Source organism: Lissotriton helveticus, chromosome 8 (assembly GCF_964261635.1).
Source record: "Lissotriton helveticus chromosome 8, aLisHel1.1, whole genome shotgun sequence".
Lineage (NCBI taxonomy): Eukaryota > Metazoa > Chordata > Amphibia > Caudata > Salamandridae > Lissotriton > Lissotriton helveticus.
This window is the reverse complement of record NC_136069.1, coordinates 1,181,096,411-1,181,119,710: the sequence shown is the minus strand read 5'-3', so window position 1 is coordinate 1,181,119,710 and position 23,300 is coordinate 1,181,096,411. Positions and strand designations below refer to the sequence as shown.

Below are 23,300 nucleotides of genomic sequence, written 5' to 3'. Positions count from 1 at the left end.
GGTTATTTGGTATATTTGTATATGCATTTCCCTCTCTTTCATTGGTGCCTGTTCTTTTTTTTGTAACAAATTTTATTATGTCAAAGGTCAAGTGCAGTGCAGAGCTCCTTACCCCAGGAAACATCTGCCATATTAGACATTACAATTATTGTCATTGACATGTAGTTTATATATTATCATAATCATGGTTATGCAAAACAATACAACATAAATCTATTGAAATCCCCCCACCGCTGCACTATTCCACTACTACGTTTCAGATGTCACCACATCACCCACCCCACCAAATAAATGACATCACTACGTAATTGGTCCTTCACCCAAGAGGCCCGCATAACAACCTTGATACAGATGCATCCACTGGAGGAACTGGATCCAGATAGAGGCCCCCGTAGTCTGACCATCTTTTCCAGATTTTGGGGTGGTTTTGCGGACATCCCCTGACCTTGAATATTGGGATCTCCAATCCCATACAAAAGTCGAGCCCATCTTTCCATGGCGAGAGAGATGGTGGGGCCCATGCCTTCTACAGCCTTGCTATATTCCTCTTAGCCTAAGTCAGCCCCAGCAATAACAGGTGTCTCTTGTATATGTTACGCCCTATACCCTCCATGATATGTAAAATTACTATTCTTGGGAAGGACGGGACCTCCCAACCCAACACTTCTGCAAGACAGGCCAGAACCCCTTGCCAGAATCTCGTGAGTGCTGTACAATGCCAGATTGTATGCATTAGGGATCCCTCCTCCTCAGACCACACCACAAGCATATTGGCGATGACACTAGCCCCGCCCTTCACAACCTGAGCCTGGTATAATAAACCCGGTGAAGGTATTTAAATTGGATGAGACATAGCTGCATTGCATCACTGCTTCCCGAGGGGAGGCCAGTGCATCCACCCAATCATCTCCTATTGGGCCAAGATCTGCCACCCAGCTTCTCTAAGTTTATCTAGCGTATTAGGGCTGTTGTTCACCAGTGACTGATAGGTCTTCGAAATGTTATGGTCCTGCAGATCGCCCATAAACACTTTGGCTTAAATAGGACTGAATTCTGGGAGGGCCTCTAATCCCAAAATACTAGGGTAAATGACGTGTCGAAATTAGAGGTATTTATAAAATTGAGTTTTCGGCATCTGATACTCTTGTTGAAGATTTTGGAATGATTTCAGAACAGAGCCACGCATCACATTTCCTAGCGTAGAGATTCCTATATTATCCCACCCACGAAATCCGGGCAACACAGCAAACTGTGGCAATTGGCCATTATGCCACAGTGGAGTTTACCCAGTCAGCTTGTTCCACCACCCCATCCTGCGGAGGGACTGTTTCCACACCTGGAATACTTCACAAGTGGCCGGCGGTAAAGAGTTGCGTAGGGGCACCGAATACAATATGGTGTGAAGGATAGACTCTCCCATACACCTCCGTTCCTCTGCATAGGCGGGGTCCTTCCTATCCCCATACCACCATTCCTTCCACAATAAACGATGCGATGCCATATAATACGATATGACATCCGACGTAGCCAACCCCCCACAATACGTCAACTGAAAGCAAGTCCGCAGCGCTACCCTTGATGCCCCCCTGCCCACAAAAACTGGCCTAGCGCCACGTTAACCTGGCAGAACTACGTAGGGGGTACCGGGTATGGGTGGTCCTGCAGTTGGTAGAGCAGGCGCAGCAATGACACCATTATAAAAATAGCCGATCTACCATAAATGGAGAGGGGCATGTGCGACCAAGTTTTCAGCTCCTCACGTACCTGTGTCCATATCTGGACAATAGTTCTGTCCCCCACCACCCTCTGCAGATCCGACAGGAAAACTCCCAAGTATTTCACTCCCTCCGTCGTCACCTACACCACCGAGGCCCAAGGCCCCAATCCTGCGGCTCCCCTCAGCACTCACGAAGTGGATTTACGTGGATCCATGAATAGGCCCGAGGTTTCCCCAAAAATTTGCATAATGCGGCGCAGCCTCGGTCCGGTCTTGTTGATGTCTGTTAAAAAGAATAGGACATCATCCGTTTATAATGCAATGCGATCCGAGAGCCCATGAGCCCACTCACCGCCCGCCACCTGCGCATCCATCCCTACCCACGACGCCAAGGGCTCCATTGCTAACGCTAAGAGATACAGCGACAGGGGACACCTCTGACGAGTGCCCCTGCAGATTGGAAATGTGAAGGAGATAGATCCCGCAACACGCACCGCCGCTGTGAGATCTGTTTATAACAATTTCAGATATGACAAAAATCATGGGCCCAGGTTAAGATGGTCTAAGAGTGCGAATAAGTACACCCAGCTAAGGGAGTCAAAAGCCCTATCCATGTCTGCCAGCAAAAGGGCGGCTCTTACTCCCATTCCCTTAATGGTGGCTATGGCAGTGTGGGCTTGTCGGATGTTGAGATATGTAGCCCTCTTGGGCGTAAAGCCAGCCTGATCTGGATGGATCAAACTGGTTATATGGGGTTGAAGGCGATTAGCCAATGATTTGGCCAAAATGTTGGCCTCGACATTCAACAATTAAATGGGGCGATATGAAGCATGTTGGTCCGGGGGCCGGCCTGGATTATAAAAAAATAACCACTTCCTTGTGGCTCCGGTCCCATGGAAGATGGCATCGGTCCCTCGCTTCATCCACAACTCTGAGAAAGTGAGGCCCTAGTTTAGTGAAATATTTCTTTAAAAATTCGCATTGGAATTAATTCGGACCGGCACGTTTCTAGAATTCAAATCTTGCAGCGCTATGCCAATCTCTTCCTCAGTGAGCGGGGGGTCAAGATCTGCTCGCGCCTCGTTCCAGAGGGCGCGGGGCAGTAAGTCAGCTACAGAACGGTGTATCATGCCTTCCTGTGCGAAGTTCCTTAGGGGTGTACAACTCCACAAAGTAACTTGCGAAACTCTGCTATGAGGGAGGGGTCACTAAGAGCCCTCCCGTCTGGGCCTGGTATACTGGGAAGAACCTGTGGATGCAAGGCCCCTTGACACAGTCTATGAAGTAGTTTACTTAACTTGTCGCCCCATTGGTAAATTCTGCTACGGGATGCTAGCCACGCAAGACGGGCCTCCTCCAGCAGGGTGTCATCATGGGACTGTCGTGCCAGCACCAGCTGATTCCCTCTTTCCCCCCCTACTGTTCCGCTCCAGTTCCATTATATGGGCCCTACAAACATAATTACAAAAGGGGGTGGTGATGGACAGAGTATCTGAGTTAATCAGAACACTCGTACCCAGTCAACAGATCAGGGCTTGATCCATCACCGTTTTTTAGCTCACTGCACCATCCCAGTTCAGAACCTGGCTATATGCAAATTAGTCTGTCCCTGGCCCAGTGCATCATGGGAACAGGGCAGACCAAACTACCAAGCCAATTCTTCACTGGAAAGGAAACAAGCTTCCGGGGACCGGTTTCTGGCATTACAGCCGTCTTCGGTCCGGCTTGCTTGAATCCTGATGGTGCAATGAGCAAGGGACTCATGTCTGAGCCAACCCTTCCACACTCATGGTGGCCAAAATAATTACAAAAGGGGGTGGTGATGGACAGAGTATCTGAGTTAATCAAACCACTCCTACCCAGTCAACAGATCAGGGCTTGATCCATCACCGTTTTTTAGCTCACTGCACCATCCCAGTTCAGAACCTGGCTATATGCAAATTAGTCTGTCCCTGGCCCAGTGCATCATGGGAACAGGGCAGACCAAACTACCAAGCCAATTCTTCACTGAAAAGGAAACAAGCTTCCGGGGACCGGTTTCTGGCATTACAGCCGTCTTCGGCCCGGCTTGCTTGAATCCTGATGGTGCAGTGAGCAAGGGACTCATGTCTGAGCATACCCTTCCACACTCATGGTGGCCAAAATAATTACAAAAGGGGGTGGTGATGGACAGAGTATCTGAGTTAATCAGAACACTCCTACCCAGTCAACAGATCAGGGCCCGGCTTGCTTGAATCCTGATGGTGCAATGAGCAATGAGCAATGTCCATCACCACCCCCTTTTGTAATTATTTTGGCCACCATAAGCGTGGAAGGGTAAACTCAGGTGTGAGTCCCTTGCTCATTGCACCATCAGGATTCAAGCAAGCCGGGCCGACGACGGCTGAAATGCCAGAAACCGGTCCCCGGAAGCTTGTTTCCTTCCCAGTATAATAATTGGCTTGGTAGTTTGGTTTGCCCTGTTCCCATCATGCACTGGGACAGGAACAGACTAATTTGCATATAGCCAGGTTCTGAGCTGGGATGGTGCAGTGAGCTAAAAAACGGTGATGGATCAAGCCCTGATCTTTGGACTGGGTAAGAGTGGTCTGCTTAATTCAGACACTCTGTTCATCACCACCCCCTTTTCTGAATCATTTTGTCCACCATAAGCGTGGAAGGGTATACTCAGATGTGAGTCCCTTGCTCATTGCACCATCAGGATTTAAGCAAGCCGGGCCGACGACGGCTGAAATGCCAGAAACCGGTCCCCGGAAGCTTGTTTCCTTCCCAGTATAAGAATTGGCTTGGTAGTTTGGTTTTGCCCTGTTCCCATCATGCACTGGGACAGGAACAGACTAATTTGCATATAGCCAGGTTCTGAGCTGGGATGGTGCAGTGAGCTAAAAAACGGTGATGGATCAAGCCCTGATCTTTGGACTGGGTAAGAGTGGTCTGCTTAATTCAGACACTCTGTTCATCACCACCCCCTTTTCTGAATCATTTTGTCCACCATAAGCGTGGAAGGGTATACTCAGATGTGAGTCCCTTGCTCATTGCACCATCAGGATTCAAGCAAGCCGGGCCGACGACGGCTGAAATGCCAGAAACCGGTCCCCGGAAGCTTGTTTCCTTCCCAGTATAAGAATTGGCTTGGTAGTTTGGTTTGCCCTGTTCCCATCATGCACTGGGACAGGAACAGACTAATTTGCATATAGCCAGGTTCTGAGCTGGGATGGTGCAGTGAGCTAAAAAACGGTGATGGATCAAGCCCTGATCTTTGGACTGGGTAAGAGTGGTCTGCTTAATTCAGACACTCTGTTCATCACCACCCCCTTTTCTGAATCATTTTGTCCACCATAAGCGTGGAAGGGTATACTCAGATGTGAGTCCCTTGCTCATTGCACCATCAGGATTCAAGCAAGCTGGGCCGACGACGGCTGAAATGCCAGAAACCGGTCCCCGGAAGCTTGTTTCCTTCCCAGTATAAGAATTGGCTTGGTAGTTTGGTTTGCCCTGTTCCCATCATGCACTGGGACAGGAACAGACTAATTTGCATATAGCCAGGTTCTGAGCTGGGATGGTGCAGTGAGCTAAAAAACGGTGATGGATCAAGCCCTGATCTTTGGACTGGGTAAGAGTGGTCTGCTTAATTCAGACACTCTGTTCATCACCACCCCCTTTTCTGAATCATTTTGTCCACCATAAGCGTGGAAGGGTATACTCAGATGTGAGTCCCTTGCTCATTGCACCATCAGGATTCAAGCAAGCCGGGCCGACGACGGCTGAAATGCCAGAAACCGGTCCCCGGAAGCTTGTTTCCTTCCCAGTATAGGAATTGTCTTGGTAGTTTGGTTTGCCCTGTTCCCATCATGCACTGGGACAGGAACAGACTAATTTGCATATAGCCAGGTTCTGAGCTGGGATGGTGCAGTGAGCTAAAAAACGGTGATGGATCAAGCCCTGATCTTTGGACTGGGTAAGAGTGGTCTGCTTAATTCAGACACTCTGTTCATCACCACCCCCTTTTCTGAATCATTTTGTCCACCATAAGCGTGGAAGGGTATACTCAGATGTGAGTCCCTTGCTCATTGCACCATCAGGATTCAAGCAAGCCGGGCCAACGACGGCTGAAATGCCAGAAACCGGTCCCCGGAAGCTTGTTTCCTTCCCAGTATAAGAATTGGCTTGGTAGTTTGGTTTGCCCTGTTCCCATCATGCACTGGGACAGGAACAGACTAATTTGCATATAGCCAGGTAATGAGCTGGGATGGTGCAGTGAGCTAAAAAACGGTGATGGATCAAGCCCTGATCTTTGGACTGGGTAAGAGTGGTCTGCTTAATTCAGACACTCTGTTCATCACCACCCCCTTTTCTGAATCATTTTGTCCACCATAAGCGTGGAAGGGTATACTCAGATGTGAGTCCCTTGCTCATTGCACCATCAGGATTCAAGCAAGCCAGGCCGACGACGGCTGAAATGCCAGAAACCGGTCCCCGGAAGCTTGTTTCCTTCCCAGTATAAGAATTGGCTTGGTAGTTTGGTTTGCCCTGTTCCCATCATGCACTGGGACAGGAACAGACTAATTTGCATATAGCCAGGTTCTGAGCTGGGATGGTGCAGTGAGCTAAAAAACGGTGATGGATCAAGCCCTGATCTTTGGACTGGGTAAGAGTGGTCTGCTTAATTCAGACACTCTGTTCATCACCACCCTCTTTTCTGAATCATTTTGTCCACCATAAGCGTGGAAGGGTATACTCAGATGTGAGTCCCTTGCTCATTGCACCATCAGGATTCGAGCAAGCCGGGCCGACGACGGCTGAAATGCCAGAAACCGGTCCCCGGAAGCTTGTTTCCTTCCCAGTATAAGAATTGGCTTGGTAGTTTGGTTTGCCCTGTTCCCGTCATGCACTGGGACAGGAACAGACTAATTTGCATATAGCCAGGTTCTGAGCTGGGATGGTGCAGTGAGCTAAAAAACGGTGATGGATCAAGCCCTGATCTTTGGACTGGGTAAGAGTGGTCTGCTAAATTCAGACACTCTGTTCATCACCACCCCCTTTTCTGAATCATTTTGTCCACCATAAGCGTGGAAGGGTATACTCAGATGTGAGTCCCTTGCTCATTGCACCATCAGGATTCAAGCAAGCCAGGCCGACGACGGCTGAAATGCCAGAAACCGGTCCCCGGAAGCTTGTTTCCTTCCCAGTATAAGAATTGGCTTGGTAGTTTGGTTTGCCCTGTTCCCATCATGCACTGGGACAGGAACAGACTAATTTGCATATAGCCAGGTTCTGAGCTGGGATGGTGCAGTGAGCTAAAAAACGGTGATGGATCAAGCCCTGATCTTTGGACTGGGTAAGAGTGGTCTGCTTAATTCAGACACTCTGTTCATCACCACCCCCTTTTCTGAATCATTTTGTCCACCATAAGCGTGGAAGGGTATACTCAGATGTGAGTCCCTTGCTCATTGCACCATCAGGATTCAAGCAAGCCGGACCGACGACGGCTGAAATGCCAGAAACCGGTCCCCGGAAGCTTGTTTCCTTCCCAGTATAAGAATTGGCTTGGTAGTTTGGTTTGCCCTGTTCCCATCATGCACTGGGACAGGAACAGATTCATTTGCATATAGCCAGGTTCTGAGCTGGGATGGTGCAGTGAGCTAAAAAACGGTGATGGATCAAGCCCTGATCTTTGGACTGGGTAAGAGTGGTCTGCTTAATTCAGACACTCTGTTCATCACCACCCCCTTTTCTGAATCATTTTGTCCACCATAAGCGTGGAAGGGTATACTCAAATGTGAGTCCCTTGCTCATTGCACCATCAGGATTCAAGCAAGCCGGACCGACGACGGCTGAAATGCCAGAAACCGGTCCCCGGAAGCTTGTTTCCTTCCCAGTATAAGAATTGGCTTGGTAGTTTGGTTTGCCCTGTTCCCATCATGCACTGGGACAGGAACAGACTAATTTGCATATAGCCAGGTTCTGAGCTGGGATGGTGCAGTGAGCTAAAAAATGGTGATGGATCAAGCCCTGATCTTTGGACTGGGTAAGATTGGTCTGCTTAATTCAGACACTCTGTTCATCACCACCCCCTTTTCTGAATCATTTTGTCCACCATAAGCGTGGAAGGGTATACTCAAATGTGAGTCCCTTGCTCATTGCACCATCAGGATTCAAGCAAGCCGGGCCGACGACGGCTGAAATGCCAGAAACCGGTCCCCGGAAGCTTGTTTCCTTCCCAGTATAAGAATTGGCTTGGTAGTTTGGTTTGCCCTGTTCCCATCATGCACTGGGACAGGAACAGACTAATTTGCATATAGCCAGGGTCTGAGCTGGGATGGTGCAGTGAGCTAAAAAACGGTGATGGATCAAGCCCTGATCTTTGGACTGGGTAAGAGTGGTCTGCTTAATTCAGACACTCTGTTCATCACCACCCCCTTTTCTGAATCATTTTGTCCACCATAAGCGTGGAAGGGTATACTCAGATGTGAGTCCCTTGCTCATTGCACCATCAGGATTCAAGCAAGCCGGGCCGACGACGGCTGAAATGCCAGAAACCGGTCCCCGGAAGCTTGTTTCCTTCCCAGTATAAGAATTGGCTTGGTAGTTTGGTTTGCCCTGTTCCCATCATGCACTGGGACAGGAACAGACTAATTTGCATATAGCCAGGTTCTGAGCTGGGATGGTGCAGTGAGCTAAAAAACGGTGATGGATCAAGCCCTGATCTTTGGACTGGGTAAGAGTGGTCTGCTTAATTCAGACACTCTGTTCATCACCACCCCCTTTTTTGAATCATTTTGTCCACCATAAGCGTGGAAGGGTATACTCAGATGTGAGTCCCTTGCTCATTGCACCATCAGGATTCAAGCAAGCCGGGCCGACGATGGCTGAAATGCCAGAAACCGGTCCCCGGAAGCTTGTTTCCTTCCCAGTATAAGAATTGGCTTGGTAGTTTGGTTTGCCCTGTTCCCATCATGCACTGGGACAGGAACAGACTAATTTGCATATAGCCAGGTTCTGAGCTGGGATGGTGCAGTGAGCTAAAAAACGGTGATGGATCAAGCCCTGATCTTTGGACTGGGTAAGAGTGGTCTGCTTAATTCAGACACTCTGTTCATCACCACCCCCTTTTCTGAATCATTTTGTCCACCATAAGCGTGGAAGGGTATACTCAGATGTGAGTCCCTTGCTCATTGCACCATCAGGATTCAAGCAAGCCGGGCCGACGACGGCTGAAATGCCAGAAACCGGTCCCCGGAAGCTTGTTTCCTTCCCAGTATAAGAATTGGCTTGGTTGTTTGGTTTGCCCTGTTCCCATCATGCACTGGGACAGGAACAGACTAATTTGCATATAGCCAGGTTCTGAGCTGGGATGGTGCAGTGAGCTAAAAAACAGTGATGGATCAAGCCCTGATCTTTGGACTGGGTAAGAGTGGTCTGCTTAATTCAGACACTCTGTTCATCACCACCCCCTTTTCTGAATTGCATCCTACAAACGGCACCTAACGGTACAAATATTTAATCAAGGCAGGAGTAAGAATCATGCGTCGTCGAAAAATAGGTGTATCCCTGCTCCTCCCCATGCTGCGGTCGCCATGGATCCACCTAGCTCAAACCCATCGCCAGGGAGTTCAGTTTGGTAATTTGATGTACATTGGAATATCCTCCTACCCTCCATCTATCTATGGCCATGTCCATCACATCGTTCCAGTCCCCCCTACTATCGCAGTCTCTTCTGGTATATCCGCCCACAGGGTTGTGGTGCCTGTTCTGGTTCTAAAAATGTGAGAAGCTCCCATGACGTTGATCTTAGTTGCAGTAATGTGATCCACACAGTTGTGACACTCAGTTGCTTGAGATGTCCATACAGCCACATTCCAAGCCCGGGATTTGCCCAAACTTGTTGACAATAACAAACAGCCAAATTTGCCATCCCAATCCACAGTCTCTCAGTGTAGTAAGGTAGCTCCTGAACTTGTACAATGTGGATACCATAACTTACCTTCAGAGTGTACAAGTATTTTTAAGGAAGCACAACACCCCACAACTCTTCCACGCTATGAGGTAAAGTTTAAATGCTTTCCCCACTAGAGCCACCTACTGCAGCTCTACCACATAGCGCATTACCTTTATTCATTTAAGGAAACTAACCTATCCTACGCTTCTTTAAGACTCACTTGTCAGCAATAGCCATCCACTTACAAAAGACAATGTGTTTCTCTTTGCTCAAACCCTGTGTTGTGTGGCACTTTAGGCTCCAAGTGAATTTTCCCGATCCATGCCCTTATATAGGTACAATTCACATTGCCCTAATATAGGCATAGAAATCAATCCCTTATTTAGACATAGCCCATGCAGACCAAATACAGGCATGGGTACTTCCACCCGTACCAAACGTCAACGATTTCTTGGAAAATCGGCTTAAGCAGTCAGGGACCTTACCTTGCTTGAATATTGATTTGTTCAAGAACTCATGTACTTTTTATAAAGAACTACTATTCCCTACGGGTTCTTTCCTGACGTTATTATGCCCGACTTTACGTCAAACTAGACACCTTCAAGGTATAAATATGCCTTCACTTGCTCTACCAAGACGCTGTGGTTCGGAGCAGTTCGACTATCTACTTGCCCGACGCAGCTCGCTACAGCAAGTCCCGAAGGAAGCCGACCCTCCAGCTGACGCACTGATCGAGAGGCTGTACTTCTCCTGCCGAGAATCCAGCTCCTATGTTTCCAAGCTGCCCTTGCTGGATGATGGGAAATCGAGTCCCTAGACTGAGATACCAGACCTCCGTCATTCAAAACTAAGGTATGGAGCTGATTAGAACCTAGAGAAATCTTGGATAGATACTTGGCAAAGAAAACTAAACCTATGCTACACAAAACGTACTTCTTCCCGCATACTAGGCTTAGGTTAGGTACGCTGGGTTAGGCGTATTTTAGAAGCACCAGTTGAGTATTTTTAGCCATTTTTATTTATATATGTATTTATATATGGTTTAGAAACCATACAATGCTCTTAGGGCCATATGCATGAACACATTTTCCCATAGACACAGAATGGGCAAAACCCTTTGATGCATCTGGCCCTTACAGTATTATTGTATAATAATATTCTCGCTGTACGCATTATACTTTGCAGTCTGCATTACGATTGTAGCAGTTCACTTTTCTTGCATGAGAAAGAAGACTGTTCACTAAAACCTTTTATTGAAAACGCCTGTCTCTCTATTTCTCTGCACCTCTGTAGAAACGAACCATTCACGAGTGACTGAGTGAAATACTTATCTATTGTTTCCACGACTCTAGAGATGTATTTCCCATTCTTGGGAAACAAAGTTGTCTTGTTTATGCTGTTGTCAGAAACGAATCCCTTCCTGTGAATTCGAGAAAGTTTCTAGAGACCTCTGAGCTAGCTGGCACTCACTATTAAGTTTAATATATTTGATAGAGACCTAGTCAACCCCAGTCTTACGTCTAATCTATAGGATATATTATTCCAATACGCAGAGCATATTGGGTATATCGGAACTACACTACACCGGTCATAAAGGCATTTGTGGGTGTGTTAACAAGAGTTATCCAACTTAGTGCACCCCTTATGTCTACTTTCCATTTTAACATCGCTTTACGAACACAATGGGTCCACGCCATAGATTGAGCCACTGTACTCTTTATCACTTCAGCTTTTAACATGGAAAGTTGCATTTCTGTTTGCTTCTTTGCACCTAGTTACTGACCTCCAAACGCTGTCAGTGGAAGAACCTTTCATTAAGGTTCACAAGGAGAAAGTAGTCTTATACACAAATCCACAATTCCTTTCAACGGTTGTATTATCTTTCCCCCTCTATCAAACCGTTGAACGTATGATATTGTTTTAATATCGCTCAAGCTGGGCAGAGGGCGCGCTATGTACAGTAGATGTCAAACACGCGCTAATCTACCTCCTAGACAGAACCAGGCCTTTACACAAGACAGAACAGTTTGTTGTATTTCTGCCCACACATTGGGAGCCCCATTTTGAAAGGGGGCATAGCTAAATGGATTGCGTGATGCAGTCAGGTTTGTTGTGAACGTTCAAACCGACAGCTCGCGGGTATATTGTGCAGACACATTCCACATTTTAAAAATTGGCACCATGGCGTTCCTTGCCGACATCCCACTTTTGAGTGTTTGCAAGTCCTCAGCTCATACATTTGCAAACATTACTGTATTAAAATGTATGTTAAAATAGGGGGGCGTGGCTTGGACGGCAAGCATGGCGGACGCAGCTTAGTTGAGGTCCGTCCCCGCCAGCCAAACATCCGCAGATTGATCCTGTACTTCCCACTAAGCAGTGACCCCGAGGGTCGGGTTCGGAACCGGAGACCAGCGGGCTATCGCCAGAGATTTTTCGGCCGACTGAGTGCCCAGGGGGATGGGTACCGACGATACAGGGCAGTGTGGCCTACGGGGTCAACGGCAGCCGCGGTGCTCGAGTTTGGCGACCCCAGTAGTTGCAGCGCAGAGGCGGCTGAAGCCCGGGCGGAGGTCGGCAAGCTAGCGGCGGCAGGAGGTCGCGACTGTCCCGGAGCAGCCCAGAGAAGCCCCTATTCCCAGCCGGGGGGTGCGGACCTAGCCGACGGTCCTGGGGGAGACACGGAGCGGAGGGACCCGGCCCGTGGGCCGGGGCAGCACAGCCACACAACAGCATAGCAGGCAGGAGGCAGCCCTGCTGAGTGCCCCCAGGTTGGATCCTACCGGGTGATGCCACGAGACGGAGTGGGCAGCGAGCTGGGAGCTGGGAGCCCCGCCGCACCCTTGGTGGGAAGGACGGACGGGAGAGAGGCCTGCACAGGCAGCCGCAGCCGGGGACTTCGATTTTCGCGCACCCCGCCCGGGAAGCAGCTGGGGGGGGCCTAACTTTGGCGGACACCGGCGGAGAGAGGTGCAGCTGAGTCTGCAACACCTTGGGGCCCCTGTCGAGTGAGCGGAGAGTGAAGGGAGGGACTGCTCCTGCAACAAGGTACGCGGGTAGAGGATCGTGGGCCCCGCCGCCGTGACGGCGGGCGGACAGGCGGCTCGCCCGACAGGAGCCTGCAGCTGCCCAGTGACTAGGGGAGGTGGTGTGGGGCCCCGGAGGCTCGGGCAGCCGCTGTAGAAGTGAAGCAGAGGTGGCCTGGGATAGCGGAGACAGCGGGGGGGGGGGGGGGGTGCCTCACTCAGCGTCCCGGCGGTCATCTCGGACCGCGGTGGGGGCCCTCTAACGAGGAGTGCGAACGGCGGCCGGAGGCTCTACTGAGTGAGCTTAGACATTGACGCAGCTGGGCAGCCATGACCCGTGGTGCAGGTGGCGGGGGGGGGAGGCCATAAGGAAGGCCCGATGGACAAATTTGCCGGACCGGGGGGCAGCGCCGGGACCTCCGGTGGATCTCAGGCGGCTGGGCCAGACAATGCAGCGCTGATGGCGGCCATCACTCAGTCCCGCGATGTGTTAGATGCGAAGATCGGGCGGTGGGGTCAGAAGTTACCCTGCTACGCCAGCATCTGCGCAATGCGGTCTCCCGTATCACGGAGGTTGAGACACGCATCTCAGGGGCAGAAGACGACATAGTGACCCTTAAACGTAAAGTGGCCAATCTGGAATCCGTCCAAAAAGGCTTGGCGCACCGGGTGGAGGATGCAGAAGGGCGCGCCAGGTGCAACAACCTCCGCTTTGTTGGACTACCCAAGGGCTGTGAGAAGGGGGATATGGAGGGCTTCCTGACGCGGTGGCTGGAAAGCTGGATGTCACCGGACACTCTCTCTCGCTGCTTTATAATTGAACGGGCACACAGAGCCCTGATGCAAAAACCGCCGGAGGGAGCGCGGCCGCGGCCTGTAATAGCTAAGCTCCTCAATTACCACGACAGGGATGTGGTCCTGAAGCAGGCCATGGCGAAAGAACCATTGCGGTACGAAAACCATACTGTCATGATCTTCCCAGACTATACCCACATGGTGCAACAGCAGCGCCAGTCTTTTGCAGCAGCCAAGGCCCGACTGCGGGATCTGAAAATACAGTATGCCCTTCTATATCCGGCCCGTCTGAGAGTGGTGTTTCAATCCCGCACACACTTTTTCGACTCCCCGGAGGAGGTGTTTCTGTGGACCGACGAAATCAGACCGGTGAAGGCCACCACTCCCTAGGGAAGAGGCATCGACTCCCAACATGACGAAGCACAGACAGAACCCTCTCGCGAGGAACGGCGCAAGGGTAATTGGAGATCCAGATCACGGCAGCGGTCGGCGTCGGATGCGGCCTCCGAGACTGCGATGGGGCGACCGAGAGGCAGAAGAAGGGCACGTGAATTGACTTCGAGACATATAGCAGACCTACTGTTACAGCCCTCTGCTTCATTGAGGCCCCGTCCGGGGGCATATCTGGGGGCCCGTCCATACGGGGATGAATGTGCGACTTTAATGCATGAATGAAGGTTCCGGAGAACGCCTGGATGATGACTGGGGATGGGGGGGGGGTTTCTAGAGGCGGGGAGGGGGTCCTTCTGGGTGGGTTGGTGGATGTAGGTTTCAGGGTAGTTGCATAGGGGTATGGGGATCCATTGGTGGAGAAGGTCATCGACCCCGCGTTTGGGGTGGAGGCCCTGCTTCACCGCGACAGGTACTTCATTGTTTCTTGAGGTATGGGGTAGGGGGGAGGGATTCGGGGAACGTTTCACTGTTGTTTCGGGGGGGGTTTGCACGGTCTGGACAATGTTCCGGTGGGGGTTGAAAATGCACACAGCAGGCAAGAGCAACGCTCATTGGATGCAAAGGGTTCTGGATGTTGACACCGGATGATGGGGCTGTAAAGCCCGGGGGCACACTTCGTGTCCTTAGTTGGAATGTAAGGGGAGTGCTGGATAAGATCAAGCGGGGGGCAGTATTGAAACAGGCCAAAAGGGCGGGGCGGATGTTGTAATGTTGCAAGAAACGCACCTCCTGGGGACTAAACCACTGTGTCTTCAGAGATTTGGCTATACACAGGTCTTCCATGCTGGATTTACCAGAGGTTCCAGAGGAGTGGCTATTCTGATACATCGCAGAGTCCCATATGTCCATTCCACCCACTGGCTTGATGCCCAGGGCCGATACATCTTTGTCCAGGGCATGCTGGGGGGGGGGAACGGGTGGTGTTTGGCTGTGTGTATGCTCCGCCTCCTCTGCAGTGGTTCCTAGTAGAAAAGTTACTAGCGGTGTGGGCAGAGGTCCCAAATGGACTGGCGGTCATTGGTGGAGATTGGAATGATGTGTTAGATCAAGCGCGTGATAGGTACAGGCCGGGAGGGGGTAGGGAGGCGACAGGGCACACCAAATTGCATGATATGATTAGAAATCTTGGTTGGGTTGATACATGGAGACTTATGCATGGGGAGCGGCGGGAGTACACCTTCCTCTCAGCGGTCCACAAATCCTTCTTCAGGCTGGATTATATCTTTGTTCCCCTGGCGGCCCAGGGTAGGGTGGAGGCCGCAGACATTCTGCCGCGTGGGTTGTCGGACCACTCCCCCACGACAGTTAACATAGGTCTGGATCAACGGCGGCAGCCATTTCGTTGGCGGCTCTCGGTCTGGCACCTGCAGCTAGGGGATTATCAAGCACACATGAGAGAGGCTATCGCGCAGTATCTGGCTGAAAATATAGGGACAGTGGCGACCAAGGGGACACTCTGGGAGGCTATGAAGCCTACGCTGAGGGGCGTGGATATTGCATGGTGCGTGGCGGCTAAGAGGAGGCGTAGGGAGACCATGACTCAGGCTGAGGCGGACATTAGGGAATTGGAGCGACGTAGTGGACTGGACGGGGAGGACCGACAGGTAGAGCAGTTGCTGCTGGCGCAGCAGTCCTATGCCTCAATGTTAATGGACGAGGCGCGGCAGATGTGGCTGGCTACCCGCAGCAGAGTGTATCAATGGGGGGATAAATCAGGAACGATGCTTCATAGATTATGTCAGGGTCAGTTTAATGCTCAGACCCCCCCGAGGATCCTAGATGACTCCGGCTCCTTGATGACAGACCCCAAGTTGATAGCGGAGGGCTTTGCGGCGTACTATGCGGACCTATACTCCCCACATGAAAGCATAGACGCGGACCTGGTCGCCAAATTCATAGACGACTTGCTGCCACGATCGATCACAGATGAAATCCGCGAACGCCTAGACAGGCCCCTGACAGAGAATGAGTTGGGAGTTGCTCTTGGGGAACTGAACACTGGGAAGGCCCCGGGCCCTAATGGCTTCCCAGCGAATTCTTTAAGAAATTCCATCTGCAGCTGGGAGCCCATTACAGAGCGGTGGTAGAGGAGGCTAGGGAGCAGGGTTGTCTGCCCCAAGACTGGAGACACGCCGAGGTGGTAGTGTTTCACAAACCAGGTCGACCCCCTGAGCAGTACGCTTCGTACTGTCTGATTTCTTTACTAAATGTGGAGGCCAAGGTTTTGGCCAAAGCGCTGGCCAATAGATTACTACCATATATTTCCGAACGTATCCACCCAGACCAGGCCGGGTTAATGCCCCGGCGGGCGACTCGGCACAACATCAGGAGAGCCCACGTCGCGGTTGCGGCGATTCGGTCCTCTGGGGTGCAGGCGGCGCTATTCCTGGCTGATATGGACAGGGCATTCGATTCACTCAGCTGGACGTATCTGTTCTCGCTCCTGCCACGACTAAACCTAGGGCCGGTCTTTGGGTCATATGTGAGGCTGCTATATACCGAGCTGACGGCCTCTGTTAGAGTGGCGGGCGGTGTCATTGAGATTTGCCATCCACAGGGGCACCAGACAGGGCTGCCCCCTCGCTCCATACCTATTTGCCTTGGCCATGGAGCCCCTGGCGGCCTGGGTCCGGATCGATGCGCAGCTACGAGGATTCGAGTGGTCGCAGGACATATCAGACCGTATCGCGTTGTACGCGGATGACGTCCTGTTCTTTTTAACGGATCTTAATAGATCGGGGCCTCGCCTGCTGCGCATACTGCAAATCTTTGGTAAAGCCTCGGGCCTCTACATGAATTCCCGCAAATCTACGCTCTGGGTGCTGGGGAGTGGTCCGACGCTGGGAGGCTGGGCATCGGAACTTCAGAAGGCAATAGGGGGCTTTAAATACTTGAGGGGTATTTCTGACAGAGATACCGGCAGTCGCATGGGAGCGCAATGTAGCACCGGTCTGGGAAACGGACCCAAGCTGATATTAAAGTGTGGTCCCGTATGCCGCTGACCATTTATGGTAGATCGGCTATATTTAAAATGGTGGCCCTACCTCGACTACTGTATCAGCTACAAAACTATCAGTATCCAATTCAGCCCTCTTGGTTCAAGCAGGTAGACTCCGCCCTGGGGCAATTCCTCTGGGTGGGATGCTCGATTAGGGTGGCATTGCGCACATGTTTTCGCTCAACATATTGCGGGGGGCTGGCGACCTCTGATGTTCTTTCCTACTACCAGGCGTCGCATCTGTTAGTGTTAAATGATTGGTGGTATGGGGAGAGAGGTGACCCGGCCTACGCACTAGAGAGGCTGTTGATGGAACCTCATACGCTCCACACATGGCTCTACGAGGCGAGGGGGCGTAGGGCCCTGCCGCCAGTGACACAGGTGGTCTTTGATGTTTGGAGACGTGCGTTGCGGCGGATGGGGTGGTGGCGGACCCTGACTGAAGAAACCCCCCTGTGGGGCAATGGCCGCCTACCTAGCCTGGCGGCCCTCTCGGGATTTGCGGGCTGGGACGCCATCGGTATCTCCCGGTTGGGGGATGTTATGTCGGGAACTACGCTTAAGTCGTTTCAAGAGCTAAGCAAAGAGTTCCACATGCCCCGCACGCAATTCTTCCGGTACCTACATTTGCGCCATGCCTTGGCCCCGGAACTGGAGGGCTTGACGTCCCTTCCCGAGTTTAGCCCGCTGGAGGCCCGAGTATTTATGGGAAATATTGACACAAAGAAAATCTAATGTATTTACCAGTCCCTGATCATACACTGCTCCTCAGGCTTGCAGGCACTTAAGGACACCTGGGAGGCTGAGGGGGGGGCCACTGGAGGAGGAGGACTGGAACGAGGCGTTGGGGGGTCCTAGAGGAGCGGCCATATCGGTCCGTCTTCGATTGATACAATTCAAATACCTTCACAGGGTGTACTATACAAGAAAGAGGCTTTGGAGGGCGGGCCTAATTGGTTCCCCGGAATGTACTAGGTGTGGACATGAGGAGGGCACCTTTTTCCATACAGTATGGAGTTGTGAACGCTTAAGTAGATTCTGGAGTGTCGTCTGGAATGGTATGGATGAGGCGCTGGGTTGGGTGCTCCCGCGCACGCCGCGGTTGGGGTTGTTGCATGTGCTGGAGGGGGTGGGAGGTAACATATATAAGCGACACCTGCTTTTACTAGGTCTCACAGTGGCCAAGAGAGACATTGCGAGGGCCTGGAAGAACCCACAGGCCCCATCGCTCATAGCATGGAAAAGGGGCCTGGATTTCTGTATGGGGATGGAGAAACCCATATTTCTGGCTCGGGGCTGCCCCAGCAAACACTTCAAGATTTGGAAGAGATGGGCCGATTACAGGGGCATTTGGCTGGAGCCACCAGTGGAACCAGACCCTGATCTGGAGGTTTGGGTGCGCTCTATTGTGGGCTGTGTGTGTGTGCATGACCGGACATGTCGGAAACCGTGCAGGGGGGGAGGGATCCGGGTGGGTTGGAGTTTGGGATAGTTGGGGGGGGGGACAGGGGAGGGGAAGGGGGTGGATGAGCTATATACATTGATCCCGATGTGTTGATTATAAAAGTACTGACGGATTGCATTGTTGTATATGTATGCTGGGGTCCTGCAGATACCTCTGGGGTACAGGGGCCTGCCACTTTCTGTGTGATCTCTCAATAAAATTTGTTTAAAAAAAAAAATGTATGTTAAAAAAGAAACTCAAGTTGGTCCGAGATTTAAAATCATTATTTACCACACCTACTCTGCTTACCATCCACTTCCAACCTAGGGAAATGGGGCACTGATTTTGTGTCAGTACACAATGTGGGATCAACAACAACACACTCTACAAACAGAATGTACTGGCTGTAAACAGATGTTTATGGCCTGTCATGTTTTAGATTCTCATGCACCATCCACCTCCCCTTTCGGTGAAAATTAGGAGGAGTGGAAAGGTGGCTTTACTAAACCTTTCCTACTTAAAAAAGCACAAGCAATAATGCTTATTCCAATGGGGTGGACATACAGTAATGTAAAGTGTAAGCTGCATGCTTGTGCGTTGTAGTTTTCAGAAATATGACGAGTCATTCTCAAAATCTAAACTCTTTAAGCAAACAACTTGGAATATTCCAAACCCAACACTAGGTGGAACGATAATGCCCAGCACGCCATCTACAACAGGACAAGCTGCCCCAGTGAAATACAGATGAGTAACATTTTCTTTTTCTTTGCTCAGAGCTGGGCTGAAGGGAATTATTAACTGAAACCCTAAATTGTGTAGAATCCGCTTCTTTTTGTATTTCATCTGCACAGTGAGATTTGGAGGAAAGTCCGACAAGATCTACATTGCAGCTGCACTAGAAAAATGTGTGCATTTGTCTTGAATACAGAAAAGCGTCTGTGTGCAGGCTGGTCGTGCCTCCCTGGTCCATAAAAACCCAGTCCAGGGATGTGGGGGCAGCTCAGAGAGAGTTCTACAAGCAGCCAATGTAAATGCTCATAACACATGGATCCGTCCATCAGCATGAGGCCCTTGTATTAGGACCAATCTTTGTAGCTGTTGGCGTCCCATTTGCAAACTGACCACAAATGGAAGGGACTCCTTTCTCAGCTTTTTATGGACTGCTGCAAAATTGCAGCAGGCAGTTTCCCCCCTCTTTTAGCATGCAACAGGTGAATGCAGAACACTAAAAAATGTTGGAATCTCGTTGTTTGGCATCTGTAGACAACTAAAAATCACAACCTTTATCAAGCACCCCACTTATAGTTTCACTTTTGTATTAATTCAGTCGGGATCCCCGTGATTGAGAACTATCATTTCAAGTTGGCAATATTTCCTTCTGCATAGTTTTTGGACCCTCTTCCTTGTTTTATGATTCTGATGTAAATTTGAAACAGATTTGCTGGTTTTGAAAGAAATATTGTATGTAAAGGACTCCTGTTTAAACATACTTCAATTGTTTTTAGGAGCCTCCTAAACCTCCTCGAAATGAGTTTAAAGTGGGGATGAAACTCGAAGCAGTAGACAAGAAAAATCCGTATATGATCTGCCCAGCAACCATTGGAGATTGTAGAGGAGACGATATTTTTGTTACATTTGATGGCTGGAGAGGAGCATTTGACTACTGGTGTAGATATGATTCGCGTGATATTTTCACCGTTGGATGGTGTGGCTTGACTGGAGATGCTTTACAGTCACCCGGAAATAATGGTAAGTGATCAGAAGCTGCAGTTTTCTAAATTTGACAGACATTTAATCAGCAGTTTTTATAATAGGTCGTTTTTATAGTTCTTTTTGTTATCTCGTGCACATGATTCCATTGAGTAAGTGCATTTGATGATCTTAAAGTAATGTTTTGTGTAGGCTTTCCAGCAGTGATTTCCGCATGTGTTTAATCCTACTTTTTTTAATGCTTTCTTTTAAAGAAATACAATAGTTAAAGCTAGCATGTTCTATCGCTTTAAGTTCTACCTTCCACTTTTGGTGCTTGTTTTTGGCATCAATGTTTTTTATTTTCGTTCTTTTTTTGTTTTTAAGTATCCACTGCTTCCTATTTCCCTTTTCTTTATGGAAAAGAGAAAGTGTATTTCTGAATTGTGTAGTTTTATTAACATTCTTTCCTCGGTAGCATGAACACGTGCTTTCCATTACTAAGTCTCTGCTTTAATTCCTAAATATTTAGCTAATCACATCTATAAATTAACAGACTGCTTGTTCTCTTTTTATAAAGCAAAGAACACTCTGGCAGCGGCTACATAGGGAATCTGTTACTTACCTTTTAAGGCCACTTACGATAAAGGCCCCACAATGAGCTGACCTCCCCAAGTACCAGCAGTACATAAATCGAACCTCATGAGCTAAATAACACACACAAGGTTCACTTTGTCAATATCCATAAAACCGAAAACCCGCCAACATTCTGACGCCTTGTATGAATTCTTTAATGTCACAATTTTATTATAAATATTGTCTTGTATAATAACCCACCTGCCATACTCATCGGCAGAAGAGCGAACTATATTAACCAAACCCTGACGTGCCAGTATTGCAACCCTTTTCGTTTTTGCTTCTTTGTCCAAGAAATTAGTTGAAATCCCTCAAATTCCAGGAGTTTATTACGGCTGGCTTCGATGTGCGTCTCCTGGAGGCAGATGATATCTGCCTTCAAGAATCGGATATCTTCTCTCACCCTACGCCGTTTTACTGGATCGTTTAGCCTGCAAATATTGATAGTGGCTATCCTAATGCATGCCATTTTGTATAAACATTAATTCCTTACAGCATTCCAAAACCATAGAAAAAGATACCCCCCTGTCCAAACTGTCCTCTTACCCGCAAAGTGCCCAGCTATTAAATCGAGCCTCCCCCTTCCCTGAAACGAATCAACCACCTCTAGCCCCCCCCTCCAACACCCTCCATTATGGCAAAAAAGGTCCTCAGACCCTTGCGATGCCTCCCGCGCTCCTGAGTGTCGCCCTGTCACTCCCCAACCCACAAAAAAAGAAGAAAAGGGGGAAGACAAAAGAAGCCTTTAGACAAAGGGAATCGAACCCTATTGGGATCAGCAAAGACTTCAAGTGAGGAACCCCACAAAAAAACCAAGAAAAAAAACCCTATCCATCGTATCCCACCTTCTCTTCTGACATTCCCAACATTCTAACATTCTAACATCACTACATCAGTAAACATGAGAAAAACAAGCCCCACAAACCGGCCACTGATAAATCCAACAGGCTATAAACAATGCATAAACAACTAAAGTCTATTAACCAGCAGTTAGTTCCTTCAAATAGCTTTCATCTTGAATTTCAGAAGTGAACACCCGAATCCTCCCATGGTGTATAACCTTCAGCCGCGCAGGGTTCATCCAATACACCTCACATCCATTTTTTTGGAACGGGCTAATCAACTGGCGCAGCCGCCATCTCCTCTCCACTGTTGCGTGGCAAAAATCAGGCCGCATAAAGAAATTCTGGCCCTCAGCTGATTTTCTGGTGTCTGGCCGTGCCTTTTCAAATACGGCCTGTCTCAGCAAAAAGTTACCCCAAAAAATTAAAATTGCTCGGGGGTTAGAGTCAGAGCCTGGATTTTTTTTCATCATAGGGGGAAATCGGTGAACTCTCTGGATCTCAGTTTCCCAGCACCAGTGTGCTAGTTCTGGAAATGCAGATTTAAACAATCTCAGTACAAACCCCCTTACATCATCCCCCTCCTCTTTTTCATCAATCCCTAGTAGGCGTAGATTATTCCTGCACTGTCTATTTTCGGAGTCTTCAAGATTCCACATTATGTCCGCCAACCTTTCCTCATTTACAGTTGTCTTTAGTTCAGCATTTTCTAACCCAGCCTCCAAACCAACTATTCGCTCCTCAAGGGCAGTTGTTCTAGCGATGACCTCTGAATAAACTTTGGTGTTTTTACGAATCGCCCCTTGGATCTTCTTGGTTGCCAGCTGCGCTTTTTTATGCTCTTGACTTGCTTCTATTTGCATAGTTTTGAGCGTAGCATATATCAGGCTGATTGAGGGAGGTGAATTCGATTTGGTACCGGGGTCCCCTTGATCATCTTCTTGCATTCCCGGCCCACCTGTCCCTAGGGGCTAGACTAGTTGTGGTATAGTCCCACTGAAGGTTGTCACTGGCTTCAGAGCAAATACTTTCTCATCGTCCTAGACTAGCGGAGGGTTTCTTCCTGGATTTACTATGTCGATGAGTGCCTTTTTTAGAGTGTCCTCAGTAGTTGGGGGACTCCCACTATCCTCTTCAGTCTTATCATCATCGGTGTTATCCAGATCTGTACTATTATCCATATTGGACTCCTCAGCAAGTGAGAAAAATCTCTCTCCATCCTGGGTATCTAGTATCCCACCACCACTACCCGGTGTGTAAAATATTCACACTGTGTTCTATCTATGGTCCGGTATTAGATGATCCGGAACTTTATAATTGGCTTAATTTAGAGCTGGTCGGCTGGGCTGCTCCGATCATATTATGTGGTGATTTTAATATCAATATAGCTAGTGAAGTGGCCAATCACCCAAATATAGCGTATTCTCGGCGGAAGCCTAAAGTTTTTAATTCTTTGGTTCAAATGAAAGAATTACACGGCTTGATTGATATGTGGGCTTTTGTTAGGAGAAATGATCCTGGGTTTACCTATTTTTCAGCACCGCATAAAACTCACTCTAGGTTAGATTATTTTCTTATCTCTCAAAGTTTGACGCAGGGTGCTAGAATAACTAAATACCCCAGAGTAATGTCCGATCATAACCCGTTGGTACTAGAGGTTAATATACAATCTAGGGGGAAAGTTGGACTTTTAATCGGGGTTTGTTGAGAGATAATGCTTATATTGAATGTATGGCGATATGGATAACTAGATTTCTAAAT

The 23,300-nt window shown here is 49.3% G+C and overlaps 1 protein-coding gene across 1 annotated transcript in view; it reads left to right on the top strand.

Moving 5' to 3' along the window:
- The window catches only part of SCML2 (Scm polycomb group protein like 2), a 747,375-nt gene that overhangs the window by 209,518 nt on the left and 514,557 nt on the right, over positions 1-23,300 (top strand). Inside the window, exon 8 of the mRNA XM_078658111.1 lies at positions 19,878-20,121. Coding sequence (XP_078514237.1) covers positions 19,878-20,121 — 244 coding nt within the window. The remainder of the gene's footprint in view (positions 1-19,877; positions 20,122-23,300) is intronic.